Raw genomic sequence first — 19012 nt, 5'->3', positions numbered from 1 at the left:
TATAATTCAGAAGTCCTGGTTCTCCCAATGTGGTGCTAGATTATGAAGCACCAAGGGCATAAACAAAACTGCTATTTCCTTCATTGCACTGTTCAATCAGAATTAAACATAAAAGGAGCTGCAAACCCTAAAAACTCAGTAAAGATATTACTTTAATAACATACAAATTTTGCAACCCACCTACCCCCCAGATCATTTTGATGAAATCTTTCTGTTGGACCTTCCTAACCAATCTGTATATATAAAAGCGAAATACTCGCATCATCACAAAATCTCCAGAACCATGAAGCCTACAAACTTGAAATTTGGCACATATGTTCCTCTTCGCTTCTAGGTGCTCACTAAGAAAGGATTTTTCGAAATGACCATCAGAGCATTAGTATTTTGTATATTATTATTATTAACATGCTCTTATGCTAAGGAGTTCTACTCCCCCTCACCACCTGAAAAGAAATCTGTTCCAAATCCAAAACACAAGCAGAGGAGAGGAGTTTCAATTTCAGTTTTAGTTTCACAGCACCAAGCAGCTTTAGTACAGAACAGTTGAGCTAAGCCACGCCCAGGCTCCTTGCTGTCTCCTTGCTCACACAGCAAATACAGTTTCAGTTTCCAAACAGCCCTCAACTCTCTCACATACTGACAGATGAATACCGATGGATGCTGATAGGCAGTGGCAGAATTTTTCCCCTTATTTTCCGCCCCCAAAACTAAGCCCAACCATATAGTTTTATAGTGAAACACAGGTATCGAGCTAGTTCCTTTATATTCTTGCAAAATTGTGGCTCTGATCATTTATTCTGAAGTCACCCCATAAAACTGAATGTCAATTACAGAGCATGACGTACAATAAAGTTTCCTTCAAGACAAGGTTCACTCCCATTCCTAGACAAGTCTTTACAGTTTTCTTGGCAAGATTTCAGAAGCCCTTGCCTTCTTCCTAGAGCTGAGCAAGAGTGACTGGCTCAATCTGGTTTTTCTTCTTAAAGTGGAATTCCCAGTTTCCCGGTACCTTAATCACTACACCAAACTGGCACTTTCCAGTCTAACTCAGCTGCAGGATTTCCCAGTGTCTTCATCTAAGTACTATTATAGATTTGATCCTGCTTATTTTTTAGACCAGAAAGTGGGTCTAAATTTGATTTTAGGAGAAAAAAAAGTTGTGGGATAAAAAGATGGGGGAACCCCCTAAAATTATTAAATTAAAATTACTGCATTAAAAGAGCTAGCAAGTGATGTTCCTGGTTTAAAGCAAATTACTTTTGCCTTCCCAAGTTGCTGCACTGAAAAATAATGTTAAATTCCAATATACTTTAGCGTACATAGTGTGGCTCTGGTACAGTAACAAAATATTAAAACAGCTAGATCCCTACAGCTATAAAAAATACTTAAGTTATGAAACCTGGAAACTTATTTGAACTTGGCCTGGATAAATACTGCCAAAAACTTAACAAGCTGGAAAAAAAAACTTTCTGGGATTAAAAAAAAAAGGACAAAAAAGCACTGAGATATTCAAATTGGTTGTTAATATACAATTACAAGGGCTTGATGGGTGAAAGGAAACCCGAAGGCTAAAAGAAAGAGAAACAAACTTATATATGTCTCTGCTGGTGAGACTTCACCACCTTGTGGCACATTTATATGTATTACATTTATATTCTATTAAAAGTCTCTGACTTTTAACTGGGTGAAACAGTGCATCCTAGGGCCGTGATGGCAAGCCTACGGCATGTGTGTCCAAAGTGGCATGCAGAGCCATGTTGCCGGGCACGTGAGGCTTTGTCCATTTCTCTTCCGGGTTTCTGGCGTGTGTGGCAATCAGCTGGCCTTCGCGCGTGTCAGTGCCAGAAACCGAACAGCTGGTCTTCCATTTTCTGCTGTGCACATGCATGCCGGCCAGCTTATTGTTGCATGCACATGTGCACCTGAAACTGGAAGTGCAGGGGATTTCCGGTTTGTCGGCTTTGCGAGCGGTAGGGATTCGCGAAGCTGCGCGATCCCTGCCGCGCTAGCCACTTTTGGGGCTCCGATCCGAAAGGGTGCGGAGCAAGGCTGCCCTGCAGGGGCAGCTGAAGGTAGGGGATCCGGAAAAGGGTTTGGGGTGTTGCAGACCCCTCCCTGGCCGGCAGAACCCCCTTTTACCAAGACGGTGTAGCGGCGGTCCGTAATGGCCGCCACAAAGAAGCCGGCAGCTGGGCAAGTATGCGCTGGAGGAAGAGGAGAAAGTTTTTAAAAGTGAAAGTCTTCTTGGTCGATCCAGGACTCTGAGATATATTTACTTTAATTCCTGGAATTGATGGCTTTTTGGATGATTCTTTCCACAAAAGAAAGCAAGCGGCAATTTTGAGGTGCTGAAAGGAAAGTTTACTCTCCCTCCCGACGGAATTAACAAACGGATATTGAGAAACCTGTTTTTTTTTCAGGTAAAACTAGCTTTATGGGATAAGTCGGAAGGGAGAGGACAAAAAAAATATATTTATCTGGGTGGATTTTGTTGGAGGAGATGCCTTAAGGATTTGGAGACAGAAATAAAATTTTAATAAGGCTTCAAAATACAGATTTGGATTTTCTTTTTTCCTTTGTCTGACACTACCCCTGGAAGAGAAAGGGGAAATTTTGGCTTGGCTTGGATTGATTGAGGATTGTGGACTGTGGGATTGTCTTCCCTTCTTTTTGGAATATTTTGGTTGGAGTAAGAAGAAAGAGGGAAAAAAAGAAAAGAAAAGATTTATAATGGCTTTCTCCTTTGAGGAATTGAGGGATGAATATGAGCAAACAAAAGCAGCCTGTAAAGATGGCATGGAAAAAGCTTTTCTATTTTTAGAAATGGCGCTGGTTAACTATGAACAGACAATGCGACAGATGGAACAACAACAAGAAGAAGACGAAGACACCATCTTTAATGAATCCCAAAACTTATCTAAGAAAGAAGGAAGGAAGAAAGCGAGGAAAATGAAGGACTTAAGATCTAAAAAAACATTTAAGAAAGAGAAAAATATGATGCAAAATAAATACAATGATAGTAAACAAGAGAAAAAGGGAATACAACAGAGAAGGGATGCCAGCAAGACAGAGGTTAGAAGAAGGGGGTAGGAAGATCTGGTGGGGGAAGAAAGAAAGGGAAAAGGCGGAGAAAAGCCACAAAGTTTTAAAATTGGATGGGAAAAGAGGAATCTTTTTTAGGGATAAAGGGTAAAGTATAAATTTTCTTAAAAAAGATTTTGCAAGGTACATAAGATGGTATTGTAACATTTGTATTAGAAATAGAAAATTAGAATGGCTTAAGAGTTAATAAGAAATTAAAATGTTGAAATGTTTAATAATGATTGATTTTTAAAATGTATGCTATAAGATTTATTATTTAGATTTATTATTTAACTACGTATTTAGGAGGATACTATGTATTTAAACATTTTTGATTTATTACTCTGTTTTTACTGTTATTAAAAGTAAAAATTAATAGATAGAAGGTACCAAGCAGAATCAGATTGGGTATTAGATGTTATTTTAAATGTTAATCTAATATTTAGGGAGAGGATAGAAAGGCATCATACTCTGATTAGTGATTTCAGGAGAAATTCTTTTTTTTTTCATTATAAGGAATGAGATAGAGGGATAGTGAAGGATGGGCAAAAGATACAAATATAATGAATTAAATTAAGATGGATTGAATAAGATAGAATTATGAAGAGTGAAATGTGTGGAGAAGTATATATAGAAGATATAGAATGGTAAACAAAATAGGTAATGATCTGTAAGATGAGCATGAATATAATTAAAGCCCATATAAAGAGAGGTACCGGGGGCCAAGTTACTTTACTAAAGGATTTTTTATATGTTTGTTTGTGTCTGTTTATGTTTTTGAGAAGCATTGGTGAAACCTTTTAGAAATACAGAAAGAGAATGACGATAATCTAGTCAGAAAGAAATAGATGAAATAATGGTGGTGAAATTGGATAGGAGTGAGGAGAAGTAAAGAGAAATTGGATAAGAGATGTTTTTATGCTCATATGGAAATGGTTTAAAATAGAATTGTATTGTATAAGATAAGGTTTTATCTGACTTGTAAAATTTATGATGGAAAAAGGTTCAAATATGTAATGGTTGATGATGATTTGTTTGTTTCTGAAATTAATAAAACTTGCTTAAAAAAAAAAAAAAGAAACTGGAAGTGCATGCCAGAAACCGGAAATTCATTTCCCAGCAGGCAAATGCCCCCTGGGCAGTTCCTCTTCCGGGTTTCATCCCCAATGAGTGCACACACAGATGCACACACATTCCCTTTTCACTGTCCTAGGGTAACACTTTTAGAACCAGGGTGTCTCAAGTGGGCTAATTTACAGAATGTGACCAACATCCATAAGTACCAAGGGAATCAAGTATGAGAAGGTTATAGCTGTTTTTATGCTACTGGATGCTACTGCATTGCTGGGCTGCTGTTATGGTCATGTGATCTTCGTTTTCAAACTTCCATTACCGTTTCTCATCCAGTCTCATAATCTCTTGCTCCCTCCCCACTAATCTGCTTGCTGAGAAGGGAAGAGAAGGCAAAGAGATTTCTGATGCTCCCTGCCAGATTCCCAACAAGGAAACTCATTGGGGAAGCCAGCAGGAAGTCAGAAGTCACTCTTACTTCCACAGGGTGTTGTTTTTTTGGCCACCTTTGGTCATTCTGTTTCTCTATTTAGGTAAAGAAATATCTCTGGAACAATGACTCAACAAGGCACTAGTTGTCCAGTAGCAACTAAAATTAACTATGCAGCATCGTTTTGTAATGTGGTTTGAAGCTGGAGTAAGTAAAAGCTCCTTGTTCTAAAGAAGTTACTAATCTAAAGGTTAACAGAAAGGAGAATCTGCCTTTGGTGACTTGAAAGTAAAGGCAGGAAAAAAGAAGATAAGCAAGGTTTAGGACTATTTTAATGTTAAATTTGTATTATATATTTAAACTAGTTTTAATAGGATTGATGTCTTTAAATGCAACATGGAATTATCAAGACAGCTGGCTTGGAGTTGTGGTTAGGTGCTGAGCTAGAAACCAGGAGATGGTGAGTTCTAGTCCTTTCGTAGGCATGAAAACCAGTTGGGTGACCTTGGGCCAGTCTCTCTCTCTCTCTCTCTCTCTCAGGCTACCCCAGTCACAAACTTGTGTTTGTGGGGAAAATAGGACACAGGGGGATTGGTGTAGTGGTTAGAATGCAGTATTGCAGGCTGCCTGCAATTTGGCAGTTCAATTCTGATCAGGCTCAAGGTTGACTCAGCCTTCCATCCTTCCAAGTTCGGTAAAATGAGGGCCCAGATTGTTGGGTGCAAGATGGTGACTCTATAAACCGCTTAGAGAGGGCTGTGAAGCACTGTGAAGCGGTAGATAAGTCTAAGTGCTATTCCTATTAGGTACACTATTCTGTGCCCTGTTATGAAAGAAAGGTGGAATGTCAACCTAAGAATGAGTAAAAGTTTAAGAACAGCATGGAGAAGGGAATACTACTCACACCCTGTATAAAAGCCTTGGCATTTGCAATTAAAAACAAACAAGCACCAGCTACATGTGAGAAGAGAAAAAGCTCTACACGAACCACGGAAAGTTACTGCCAGATGCAACTGCCAAGACTGAGTAGGTTGGACAAACAGTAAAGCCTATTTTAAGGCAACTTGTTGGTTCTCTGTGGCAGCATCACCAAATTCCCAGAATATTTTTCGTTATAAGAATTAAACTGTAATATACATGTCAATCTTTAGCTATACCACCTAGAGGTAGATAATAGATAATCAGAGTTTGAAGGGACCTTGTAGGTCATCTAGTCCAACCCCCCACCCAAGCGGGAGACGCTACACCATTTCTGACAAATGACAGTCCAATCTCTTCTTGAAAGCCTCAAGTGATGGTGCTCCCACAACTTCTGAAGGCAACTTCTGTCCCATTGGTTGATTGTTCTCACTGTCAGAAAGTTTATCCTTATTTCCAGATTGAATCTCTCCTTGTTCAGTTTCCATCCATTATTTCTTGTCTGGCTTACAGGCGCTTTAGAAAATAGCTTGACCCCCTCCTCCTCTCTGTGGCAGCCCCTCAAATATTGGAAGACTGATATCCTGTCTCCCCCGGTCCTTCTCTTTATTCGACTAGCCAGGCCCAGTTACTGTAACCGTTCTTCATATGTTTTAGTCTCCAGTCCCCTAATCATCCTGGTTGCTCTTCTCTGCACTTTTTCTAAAATCTCAACATCTTTTTTATAATGTGGTTTTATAATGTGGTATTTTTAGAGAGAAATCTCTTTGGAAGAAAGGGAGGAGTGACTAGTGATAAAATAAGAGTGCACTTTTCAAAGAAAAAAAAGTAATACTACAGGTAGTCTTCGGGGCTACGACCATAACTGAGCCCCAAAATTTATGTTGGTAATGAAACATTTGTTAAGTGAGATTTGACCCAGATTAGATCCTGCTACATTATCCTAGAACACGTATATTCACCTTCGTTTGTGAGTTTTGCTCCATTTCAACTTTTCTTTCCACAGTTGTTAAGTGAATCGTTCCATTTGTCAAGTTAGTACTCCAGTTGTTAAGTGAATCTGGCTTCCCCATTGACTTCACTGGCTGCCAAAGCTGATCACTTGATCCCAGGATACTGCAACTGTCATAAGTATGAGTCAGTTGCCAAACATCTGAATTTTGTGACCAGGGGAATGCTGCTATGGTTGTAAGTGTGAAGAGGTCATAAGTCACTTTTTTCAGTGCCATTGTAACTTTGAATTGTTGTAAGTTTGAATTGTTGTAAGGAATTGTTGTAAGTCGAGGACTACCGGTATTTTAAATTACCAGCCTCAAGTACTTTCCTTACATTTCTCTTTTGGCAAAGGCTGTTAAAACTAACTTTGGATTTTGTAGATTGTTGGATAATTACTGATTACCCCAAGAAATGCTACTGAACAGTTTTCATGTTAATCCTTGCTTATTTAACATAATACTTGGCTGTGTGCAGGCTTATGTAAAAATATTTTTTTTAAAAAAATCCATAGTTTTCAAAAACACGAGACTGTTTTGTTTTAAAGTAATACAGGCTGCCCTGAGACCAGAAGAAGGAAATATGCAGAGTTGGTTCTCAAGACACAAGCAGACTGCAGCTCAGAGGCAAAACAACAAGTCATGTGTTTTGCAGAGTTGTGTTGCCAAGCTCAGATTTCTGCAACAGGATCCGATCCAGGTGTGTTAGGACTTTGTGCAACCGGTAGCTCTGAGGGTTGGGACTTCAAACCACTGCAGATGTAACACATTTGGAAGATGTTAGGCTGGGGAAGGGAGGTTAAGCGACCAATTTGCCACAGTAACCACAAGCACCTGGTGGAATGGATGGAGTCAGCATAGCCATTGTTTGTTGAATAGGAGGGCAATTTCCGGTGTCAAATAAGCACACCAGAGTTGCTTGCACTCCTTGGCTTTTTGAACACGCCAGTAGCAACCTGGAAATTTGGGGTGACTCCAGGTCAAGTGGAATCTCACTAAGACATGAAATCTTGGAGAGTCAGCTTTGAGTGGAGCTGCATTAAAAGTGAAATAACACAAAGCAGGGGTCATAGAATCAAGGGCTTGAAGGGATCTTGGAGGCCTTCTAGTCCAACCCCTTGCCCAAGGCAGGAGACACTGTTGCATCTTGAAGTAATATGATTGCAAAGGTGTCTGCAGAGGGTTCAAGGAAAGTCATCTAATCATTTCCTAACTGGTCTGTAGGGGGCGTGCATAAGCACACCGTGCCTACCGTCCCTGTCCTATTGTTTCTTTTATTTATTTTTTCTTATATGTATCCATGTATTCATAACTATGTTTTTACTTATACCTATTATCTTGTAAGCAATTGACAAAAACAAACAAACAAACAAACAAATAAATAAATAAATAAATAAATAAGATCATGGCTACCACAGTCAGGAAACCGAACCTGCCCCCTTGTTCATGGAAGTAAACAAGGGTGGGGCTTCAATTTCATAGCTGTGGCCCGCATCTTGAATATCTTTTTTTTAACCAGCCCTCTTTCCCATAGACAACTCTGGAGCGAGGATTGCTTAAAGGACTAGAGCTGGAGAATTAAAATCTTCAAAACCTGACCTCTGATTTTGCTGGACCCTTCCCAGAGTCCTTGTGGATTGGGGCAGGCTATAAAAATTGTAAATAAAATGTTAAAAATAAACATGTAATTGGTTCATCCAGCATTCTCGGAAAGCAAAATAAGGAAATGGTCTTCCATCTGTACGAGAGTTTTATTCTGAGCATTGTTTATGCAACCTCTCTCCAAAGAAGGCTGTCTTAGGTCTACTCCCCTGGCACTGGAATCCTTAGCAAGCATGTGCGACCACATTAAATAAAAGCACCAGACCAGATGCTTATATTTGACTTTCGAGGAAGAAGAGTTTGTTTAAAATTCTTTTGCTGTGGCATATTGTAAAAGGATGCATGCATACTGACGTGCATAACAAAACACCCACGGTGCACTGACACAGGCTTCACACACAAGCTGGGGTTGTATTGGCAAAAACAAGAGGCCTACTGCCTTGCTGATTTTCATTTCCACCTAAATCTCAGCCAGATGAAACTCTTTGGAAAAAGAGACTTAGCCCAGCCCAGCTTCTGCAAAAATGGGAATGAAGAGAGGTAAGACTCACTGGCAGTTATCCAACCACACATCTCCTCCTCTCAACCAAGCTCCATGGTCCTGGTTCTTGTAAGCGATGAAACGGTGAATTCGTGCTGGCTCCCTGGGCTTCAAAGGGTCAGCATCCTGGTGTGGGCTGTATCTGGAATTACAAGAGGCCAAAAAATGGGGATCAGCCACCCCAGGAAACACATTTATTTATTTATTTATTTATTTATTTATTTATTTATTTATTATTTAGTTTCTCAAGCATGTATGAGAAAACAAGTATAAGTATGAACATAACATATAAACATATCAGTATAAACAGGTATAAGTATATACATAATAAATGAGTATGGATAAATGGGAACAGTAGGACAGGGATGGTGGGCACGCTGGTGCTCTTATGCACCAGACCTTACAGACCTCTTAGGAATGGAGTGAGGTCCACAGTAGACAGTTTAAGGTTAAGGGGGTTTTGGGGGTTTGAGGATGTAACAACTGCTGGGTAGTGAGTTCCAGGCATTGACCACTCTGTTGCTGAAGTCGTATTTTGTGCAATCGAGTTTGGAGTGGTTTACTTTGAGTTTGTATCTATTGTTTGCCCATGTGTTATTGTGGTTGAAGCTGAAGTAGTCATTGACAGGTAGGATGTTGTAGCAGATAATTTTGTGTACTAAGCTTAGGTTAGACCGTCCGGTGTAGTTCGAAGTTGTCCAGGTCCAAAATTTCAAGCCTGGTGACATAAAGTATTCTATTGCAAGCAAAGGAGTGGAGGACTCTTCTCATGAAATACTTCTGGACTCGGTCAATTGTATTCATGTCCATTATACAGTGTGGATTCCAGGCAGATGAGCTGTATTCGAGAATTGGCCTGGTGAAGGTTTTGTATGCTCTGGTTTGCAGTTCAATGTTATCTGAGAAGAAGCTTCGCAAAATTAGGTTAACAACTCTTAATGCCCTTTTGGCAATACCTTGAGGTCAGCTGTTTTGATATTATCCCCTCACAAATTCCTGCATCCAAGTGAAGCTTGTAGTTCTAATTAGAAAACTTCAAGGATCAGGAGATGCATTAGGAAAAAAAAAAGGAAATCAGCACTCTGGAAGATGATTATAAACTTATATGGAAACTTAAGACAAAGATTTGGAGTAGGAAAGGTGTTCCCAGATAATAAAGTTTTGTGGCTTGGCAGGTCAGATTCCCTTTGCCTGAAAACAGCCCAAATCCATGCAAAATTTCCCATGGATAAGAACAACAACTGTGATTCCAAATCCAAGGCCACCAAAATCATTTTACCTTCCAGAAATCAGAGTCAGGATTGGCCTTTTGTCTTTAGCTGATGCTGGTGTTGTTTTAACTCCGTTATCAATTATCATTCCAGCCTGGGGAGACAGAGGAAAGGTGTTTGGGTAAGCAATATCTACATGGAACGATTCTTAGAGGGTGGGGAAAGCATATATTTTTATGGGGGGGGGGGGTTCTATAACATCAACCCCAGCAAAGGAATTTGATGCCTTATCTGGTACAAAATGGATCGCACTTCCTTTTAGGTTCATAATTTGGAGATTCCATTCCATGCCTCCACCCACCCATCTCAAATTCATGACTCCAAGAAGTCTTTCTTTCTTTCTTTCTTTCTTTCTTTCTTTCTTTCTTTCTTTCTTTCTTTCTTTCTTTCTTTCTTTCTTTCTTTCTTTCTTTCTTTCTTCCTTCCTTCCTTCCTTCCTTCCTTCCTTCCTTCCTTCCTTCCTTTCCTTTCTTTCTTTCTTTCTCTCTTTTTCTTTCTTTCCTTCTTTCTTTCCTTCCTTCCTTCCTTTTCTCTCCCCCCTTCTCCCCTCTCTCAAAAGGTAACAAAACAGAGTCTGCATATTTTCTTCTTTGATAACAGGAAAGTTTGCCATTGATTTCAGGGGAATATGAACAGTGACCAATAACAGATCTCTGCTTCAGAAATTAGAAGAGGAAGAGATCATTAAACCACAAGAAATTTGGGTTTTGTCTGTTTTCACAGCAGGTGGACTTACTCTGTAGTTGGAGTGGGCCCGATTGTTATAAAACGAGCCCATTGGAATGTGCTCCGAATAGCCAGGTGGGTACATTCCGACAGAGAGCCCTGTCGGTACGTGATGTAACACAAACCAAAATCCTGTTTCCTGCAAAGGAAAACAACAGTTTCAGACAAAGTAGAAAGAGTACAAACTCACACCAACACAGGCAGGCAAACTGGCTCGGACTTCACAGAGTTAATTCTTTGGAACTGATAATATTCTTGGCATTCCCACATGCCCTGCCTGCCAAGTCCAAACTGATAAAGTTTTACTCACAGAAAATCACAAGGCAGTACACAAAAATAGTCATTCACGAAGAAAATCTGAAGTAAGGTTAAACTTTGTCCCATACAAAGTTTCAGGAGAAAACACACCTACTTTTATCCCCTGTGGGGTGTGGCTCAATGACTCAGCTCAATCTCTGACCCTCCCACGCCTCCTACGTTGCTGCTCACGTTTCTCCCTACGACGCTGCTTAGGATCAAGCCAACACTCTTCCTCTTTACTCCCTGTCAGGGGCTGCTCCGATATGCCTTCCTCCTGATTAATCTCAGGCTGTTCCTCTCGGTTGTCTGATGGAACCTGAGGCGTTATCAGGGAGGAAGGTCCTGGGGAGGAAGGCATTGCCAGAGAGGAAGGTCCTGGGGAGGAAGACATTCCTAGTTCCTCCTCCTCATCTTTCAGGTCCTCTTCCTCTGACAGCATAGGCTCGGGAATCGGGGCCACAACACTTACTTACTTACTTACTTACTTACTTACTTAGAAAATCTATTGGCCACCCATCTTACCATAGGGTAATTCTGGGCAGCTTACAGTTACATCTACATTAAAAGATTAAAAAGTTAAAAAAAATTAGATAGAAAGAGACCATAAGTGACAGCCAGTTTGAAGTAGGAGTGGGAAGAGCTATGCTCTAATCCTCCCTTAGGCTTGGAAGCTGGGTAGACAAAGAAGGACACAGAATTGGAAAGGAAAAGGAGGACATACTAACTGTTTAACTTTCTTGGCATCTGCGACAAAAAAAATAGAAAGAAAAACAGCAAAACCTAAAAATGTACTTGGCCATAAATGTATAGCAAGTTACTTTTTTCCCCAGCATCAGAAATATTGGTTTTTCAATCCCTATTAAGAAGCAAAAAGTCTTCATCATGTAACGGATTTTTTTTGTCAATTTTTTTTGTCAATTTCAGGCAGTCATTCAAGTGGCTGGAGAGGACTAATCACGTAATTAAGATCACAGACAGGAGCATGTTAACTTGCAGTTAGCAGTGAATTATTTCTATCAAGGTCACCTCCTTTCTTTGGAAGGCACCCAGCTTGGCAGGGAGGAGGGATCAAGCGTGGGGCTAGCCTGGAGTCACTGCACAACCACAAAATTACCAGGGCCAATCCTTCCTAAGTTCCTTGGAGCTTTATCTATTTGTTCCCAGGAACAGACAATGAGACTGAAGAGATTCCTGTAAAGTATGTTCTTTGAATGCATGTGTTGTTCTAGTTGTTCGTGCCTGACAGTATGCATGGTATAAGTCATTAAAGCTTCCCAGGAGATCAAAGACCACAGTTCTGTGTGATATACAATTCTGCACCTGCTTCCTTTCTATCCAAGAGCAGGACATTTCGCCCTCTTTCTGTACATTATTCTCTCTTTGGCATTATTGTGCATGAGAATTCCCACCAGCTACTTAGTGAATTGCAGTTTCAGGCTTGCTTCTCCTACACAAGTCCTCTAATAGCAACAAGAGTTATGTCCAAATAACATTAAAGGAGCTCCTTTGAAGCCTGTTACTCTCCCACTCTCTCTTGAATCCTTCAATCTCAAACAAAGATTCAATAAGATCAGCTGCTTTGTGGAAGCTCTTAGTTACAATTATGCATAGATCACTGCTCTGGACTCTCAGCTGGAAAATTTGCTGCAAAAAAATGATGTGCACAGACAGACGCATCTTTGCAGAATGGTTTTCAGGAACTATATTGTAATTCTTCCACACCCTAAAAATAATCCTTTTTGTATGTGTTTAGAGTGCGATCAATTTTAATTTAAGAATAAGCTGGTCTCTTGCAGTTACTTAGGAAACAAGAGGGTTATTTTACACAAAATGATTTCCAGACTGGCTGATGGGTTAGTAAGGGTTTGTTCCCAATCCAGGTTGGATTAAAGAATTGCATCCCACTAAGCATGCCCAAATGGCAAGGCCATTTTTGTTCCCATCGGAAAACTGTTGGCCCGAGAGTGAAAATCATCATACTCACTTCAGATCCTGCAGCAGCGCAGTTTATGAGGTTGTTGTGTGGGTTTGCCATCCAGAAAGTTGATACAGCACTGTTGGATAAGATAACCATGTATGAGAAAGCACAACAGCTGCTTGACAGTGAGATGGGCAGCATATAAATTTAATAAATAAAATAAAACCCAAGTAGTTTCTGTGGGAAATGATCCAGAATGAGTAGAAGGACTATTTTTCTTGATCCCAGTGGGCTGTATGATGTATACATGGAACTTTATCCAGTTCAATCAATGCCCAGAAATCATGCATGTGTGATGCCATCTCAAAAAAGAGTATGGAAAACATGTATGAAAAGTTAAATCTTTGTCTGAAATAATAGCTAGGCCTTTTGTTTTCCAGGCATCTTTAATAGGAATGATGCACTTATAGGTATGCACTTCTCTTCTACCACTGGAGAGCAAAAGAATTTAAATGTTTTTGATTTGGTCATAGGAACATTTTGATGTTCCTCGTAGAAAATATCTTTTTGGAACCCAATGTTCAGGTGGCTATTTCATGCAAGCAAAACAACGGACATTTCATTTGGTTATGATTTCTCCTTGTATGTTCAGCGAGCCATGCAACATTCTGTAAGCCAGAGATCATTTTAAAAAGGAAATGTTTCCTTACTCACTTGCAATCCTGTCTAGGTTTTGGGACATATCCTGGATAAGCATCTTCAGTAATGGTCTTGCACATTCTTGTGTCCCGGTCTGATGGTAGCAAAGTACCTGGTTTCACCACAAGTCCGAGGCAGTGATCAAAGGTATTACGTACTTCAGGTCCATCTTCAGTGAAGAAGCAATGACCCAACGAGTCATACCCAACCACATCCTTGATCTGAGTGGACAAAAACAGCAAGAAGATGGATGGATCTGAGCCCAGGATTCCTCCTCTCAACAAATAGAAGAAGGAAGAGCTTTCTCATAATAGCTGTTCCAAAAAGATCTTGCTTTGCACAACATTGAAAAAAAACAAGACACAGTACCAGGATATCTGATTTGGAACTTACACTTGGAGAATACACAGCAATGACAAAACTCACAGTACATATACAAAACAGAAGTTTAACTAGATTGAAGCAAGAATGGTTCTCATATATCATACAGCAAGGCAATTATAAAAATGTATGGTCTCTAAAGTTTATGTTAATACTGTAGATTGAAGATCAGGGTTCAAAGAAGAAGCAGAAAGTTAGGAATTTAATGTCTGTGGTTTTTCCTCTCTCTTTTAACTTATTTTTAGTATTTATAAATAATAATACAGTGGAAACACTAAGCTTGAAGATTTATACTCTGTATGTATGGAAATATACATACATTTTTCTTTGTCGACTTATTGATAATATCTCTTCAGGAAGAGCTATGGTGGCGCAGTGGTTAGAATGCAGTATTGCAGGCTAATTCTGCAAACTGCCAGCAGTTCAATCCTCAAGGTTGACTCAGTCTTCCATCCTTCTGAGGTCAGTAAAATGAGGACCCAGATTGTTGGGGGCAATATTCTGACTATGTAAACCACTTAGAGAGGGCTGTGAAGTGGTATATAATCTATTTGTTATAAATAAATAATGATAAAAAACCCCTTGCAATATGCAAGAGTTGGACAACCTTGTTGCAGTGATGATGGCCATATTTCTATATTAAAAAAAAAAAAGCTCCCAAGGACCAGCTTTCTGGTAATATAGCTAACATACTCATCCTTTGGGGCTTTGTGGATTTGTATGGAAGTTAAAACAAAGGCATTAAATTTAATAGAGGCTTAACACATCTGCTTGGCTTGTTATTTTTAGAGGCATGCAGAAAACCCTGCCCCAAACATACTGTCCTCTTTCTGTATTTATATTTTGGCAGTTCTCTTGTCGTATGCTACAGATGTTCCAAGATTAGGTACATATTGTGCTGGACTTGTATTTTGTTTTCACTGTTATGCTATATGGCTTCAGCTATTTGCAGATTCCCCTTGCTGACATTTATTAATTTCCTTTCTTGCCACATAGATATGTAAGTAATAAATAATCCTTCTGGGAAGGAAAATTACAGAGACAGCACACAGTCCCAATATATAATGTCTTGTGTATATACACTGAGCATTTATTTATATCCCGCCTTTTTATTTTTACAACTAACTCAAGGCGGTCAACCTACCCAACACAGCTTCCTTCTCCTATTTCCCCCTTCAACAATAACGAGGTGGGTTGGTCTGACAGAGAGTGACTGGTCCAAAGTCCCTCAGCCAGCTTTCATCCCTAAGGTAGGATTAGAATTCATAGCCTCCTGGTTTTTAGCCTGATGTCTTAACCACTAGACCAAACTGCCTCCCTCAAAACTTCATTGTGGATGTTTTTATTTAAAAAAAAAAGCAGGGGGACCTACTGCATTAATCTTGAAACTTTCAACAAATCTCCACAGTTGTTGAATTGTTGTTGAATCCAATTCCTTTCAGTTACAAAGGAACTGAAACTTTGCAATACTTTTCCTCACCCTTTTTGCTGGATTTGAAGCATACTCTACACCTCAATTGGCTTAATAGTTCTCTTTTCACCCAGATCCCTGAGAATATAAGAGCTAGAGTGGGACAGTGGTTAGAATGCAGTATTGCAGGCTAACTCTGCCAGGAGTTTGACTCACTGCCAGGAGTTTGATTCCTGATCGGCTCAAGGTTGACTCATCTTTCCGAGGTTGGTAAAATGAGGGCCCAGATTGTTGGGGAAATATGCTGACTCTGTAAACCACTTAGAGAGGGCTGTAAAGCACTGTGAAGCAGTGTGTGAGTCTACAATAAGTGCTATTGCTATTGTCTCTTGCTTTCACAGGCACAAAACTTCAATTTCAATGAAATGATTCCTTCTCCCTCATTCTTGCAATGGATGAAAGCAAGTACGTAGAAGAGGCTTTTCCTTCCACCAGTATAAGGTATCATGCAGTAGATTATAATAGCTATAAACTGGATCAGGATACTGGCTTTAATTCTCTTCTAATCCTCTCCCCACTTGCTCCCCCCTTCCTTCAACCCTTTGAGCATCATGTGCCCGAAAGAAGACATGGCTTTAAGTCAGAGGATTTATAAATGAGCAATGCCTAAAAATCAGCCAAAGGAATGGGGAGGGATTGGCCTTTTCTCCCATTAAAGCCAGAGCCATGAATTAAAAATGGAAATACCCACTGCCAGATGCACTAACGGCCACAGTTGGTCAGCCTCGAAAATGCATCTGGAACCTCTTCCCTTTGGCAGGCTCTTTGCCAGGCTTCATTAAATTTTACACCCGGGGAACCGTTTCCACTACATATATAGAGCATATCGATGTTTTCTGGCTGAACGTCCAGCTCCTGCAGTCATAAATATCAATATCGCTCCCCATAACTCAGGGCCAGAAGGTGAAGACGGCAGCTTTCGCCAGGGTGCCTTTCAGCCACACTCTTTAGGAAGGTAATGAGGAGAGCAGAAACACAGAGGCACTTCAAAACCTCAATTGCAACCGGAGCATCATTTTACATTTTAACTGGTACAGATGGCAGGCAGCCAAGGCCGATTTACATGCCTCTCCTGGGTAGGGGGTGAGGAGTGGGTGGGTTTCAGTTATGCATGATATTTTTCGCACCAGATCAGCTGCCCCAATTAGCAGTGTTTGCTGACTGCATAGACAATCCATGTAGTTAAAAGGCTAGCTGAAGGAAACTCTGAAGACCTTCTTTGGACTACAAGGCTGATGCAGTCCTGCTATGATACCATAGGGGGGTTGCGATTTGCTGGCATCGCTGTGAAATGTGGCCCCCAGTATGCGTAGGTATGGCTGGAAAAACTGGGCATGGCTGCCCATAGTGTTAACAATATTGGGCTAGATTAGGGGTGTCAAACTCAAGGGCCATGGGCTGGATCCAGCCCTCAGGGTGCTTAGATCTGGTGGGGAGGTGAGCCCACCCTGGAAACAGCGAAGGACGTTGTGTTCCCAGAGGTTTGCAGGAGACTGTCGCAGCCAAAAACAGAGCTTGGGAGCAGAGGTGGTATTCAGCAGGTTCTGACCAGTTCTGGAGAACCACTAGTGGAAATTTTGAGTAGTTTGGAGAACTGGTAAATCCCACCTCTGACTGGTCCCACCCCCATCTCTTCTCTGCCTCCCAAGTCCCAGCTAATTGGCTGGGTCTTCTTTTGTTGCCCTACACAGGAGAACGGAGCTGGAAAGCAGGTTAGTGGGATGGGGAAGGAAGGGGGACTTTGCAGTAACTTTCCCCCAGGAGTGGGAAGGGAATGGGGATTCCCCTGCCACGCCCACCAAGCCATGCCACGCCCAGCAAGCCACACCCACAGAATCGGTAGTAAAATTTTCTGAATCCCACCACTGCTTGGGAGCCTGTGTTTGGGCCACCACAAGCGCCCCCAACACAAGTGATGTCAAACTGGCCAGGCCCACTTTGGCCATACACACCCTGCCCCCCCTGAAGTCAAACAACCCTGATGCGGCCCTCAATGAAATCAAATTTGACACCCCTGGGCTAGATGAACTCATAATTTGACCGAATACAAGAGGAATTCTTATGTTTGAGAGCAGCCTTGTATACAGAAGTGCAATTCCTTGCAAGGGTCTACAGAGAGTCACAATCATTCCAAGTCGTCATTGCCTCAAAGGTGCTTTTCAGCAGGTAGTTTCTTGGGGTTTTTTTCCCTTAAAAATGTTTCAAATCTTCTTGGATGAAAAGCAAAAGGTTTTCAAGGGGAAAAAAATATATCAAACTTGCCTTTTGAAAAGCACCTCTGGGGATTCCTTGGGAGCTAATCTCCAAGTCAACCCAACTGAATTTGCCTAAGCTCATTCCCATTTTCAGTGTAGGTAATTCTGCGGCCTTCATCCTGAGGCTGGCTCGTGCCTGTGACTCATAGACACGCCACCTGCAACTTGTATTTAATTTATGTTATGTAAGCAATTGATATGCTGATCCACCTTGCTGCGATGACCCCGGGGCAGCTATCAGAGGCAAAACAAAAACATCAGCAATCCAAGACAGTTCAAAACAAGTACAATAACTATGAATATGTAGTACTCTAGCGTTTCCAAATAAAACTCTTCTAGTTTACAAAGCACTGACAGCAAGCAACTAACCAACAGGGCTGACCTAACCAGGTGCCTCCAATGCTTGAGGTTAAGTTTGCTTCCAAATGTAGAATACAACACAGCTCTATGTCAGCAGGTTTACCTGGTAGTGTCTCTGGATTTGGGTTTGGCTAGTCTAGAAAAAAGAAGAACTAGGGGTGACATGATAGCAGTGTTCCAATATTTGAGGGGCTATCGCAAAGAAGAGGGAGTCAAGCTATTCTCCAAAGCCCCAGAGGACAGGACAAGAAGCAATGGATGGAAACTAATCAAGGAAAGAAGCAACCTGTAATTAAGGAGAAATTTCCCAACAGTGAGAACAATGATCCAGTGGAACAACTTGCCTTCAGAAATCATGGGTGCTTCATCAATGGAGGTTTTTAAGAAGAGACTGGACAGCCACTTGTCTGAAATGGTATGGGGTCTCCTGCTTAAGCAGGGGGCTGGACTAGAAGACCTCCAAAGTTCCTCCCAGCTCTATTCTATTCATTCATTCTAAATATATTAAACCCCCCTTCCCACAAAAGTTCATGGAGTAAGGAGCCTCTCTTGAGGAGCTAGGAGAAGAATGGGGAATGGTCCCATCCTGGCTGGCATAACAGCCTAGAATATGTTTTGAGAATGCAAAAGGGAGCATCGTCCCTTGATCCAAGTATTACCTGCACTCGACTCACCTTGCAAGTGGCAATTCTTAGGACCTAGCTTGGCTAATCTCAAGAAATTAAGCAGGATGCAGTCTACCTTGCAACAGATGTCCAATCTTTAGGCTGAACTGGACATTAAAAAAATCCTGGAAAAAGGAAATGTCAAATTACTCTAGAATTGTTACCAAGAAAACAATACTGATGGTCTATGAAACCAGCAGCAGCTGAGATCATCTCAAGGGAAGTTTTATTTTCCCATTTCTTAAGTGGATGGATAGTAAGACAGAAAACTCATCAATTTTTATCTACATGGTTCCATCTCATCTTAGAAGAACCAAATCCCAGCATCTTA

General features: G+C 40.8%; 2 protein-coding genes across 2 annotated transcripts in view; one reads left to right on the top strand and one right to left on the bottom strand.

Annotated features, from left to right (window-relative positions):
* Positions 1-19012, top strand: part of CTXND1 (cortexin domain containing 1) — a 413279-nt gene that overhangs the window by 85208 nt on the left and 309059 nt on the right. The gene's annotated exons all lie outside the window — the stretch shown is intronic.
* Positions 1-19012, bottom strand: part of CEMIP (cell migration inducing hyaluronidase 1) — a 79841-nt gene that overhangs the window by 11600 nt on the left and 49229 nt on the right. Inside the window, exons 14-18 of the mRNA XM_087972613.1 lie at positions 13565-13770; positions 12917-12986; positions 10643-10771; positions 9915-10000; positions 8646-8777 (exon numbers count right to left, since the gene is read on the bottom strand). Of these exons, the coding sequence (XP_087828739.1) occupies positions 8646-8777; positions 9915-10000; positions 10643-10771; positions 12917-12986; positions 13565-13770 (623 nt within the window). The remainder of the gene's footprint in view (positions 1-8645; positions 8778-9914; positions 10001-10642; positions 10772-12916; positions 12987-13564; positions 13771-19012) is intronic.

Source organism: Notechis scutatus, chromosome 11 (assembly GCF_049901735.1).
Source record: "Notechis scutatus isolate UNSWTSFEM ecotype Mainland chromosome 11, rNotScu1.2, whole genome shotgun sequence".
In the NCBI taxonomy this organism is placed as follows: domain Eukaryota; kingdom Metazoa; phylum Chordata; class Lepidosauria; order Squamata; family Elapidae; genus Notechis; species Notechis scutatus.
Note: the sequence above shows the minus strand (reverse complement) of the source record. Positions and strands in the feature narration are given on the sequence as shown.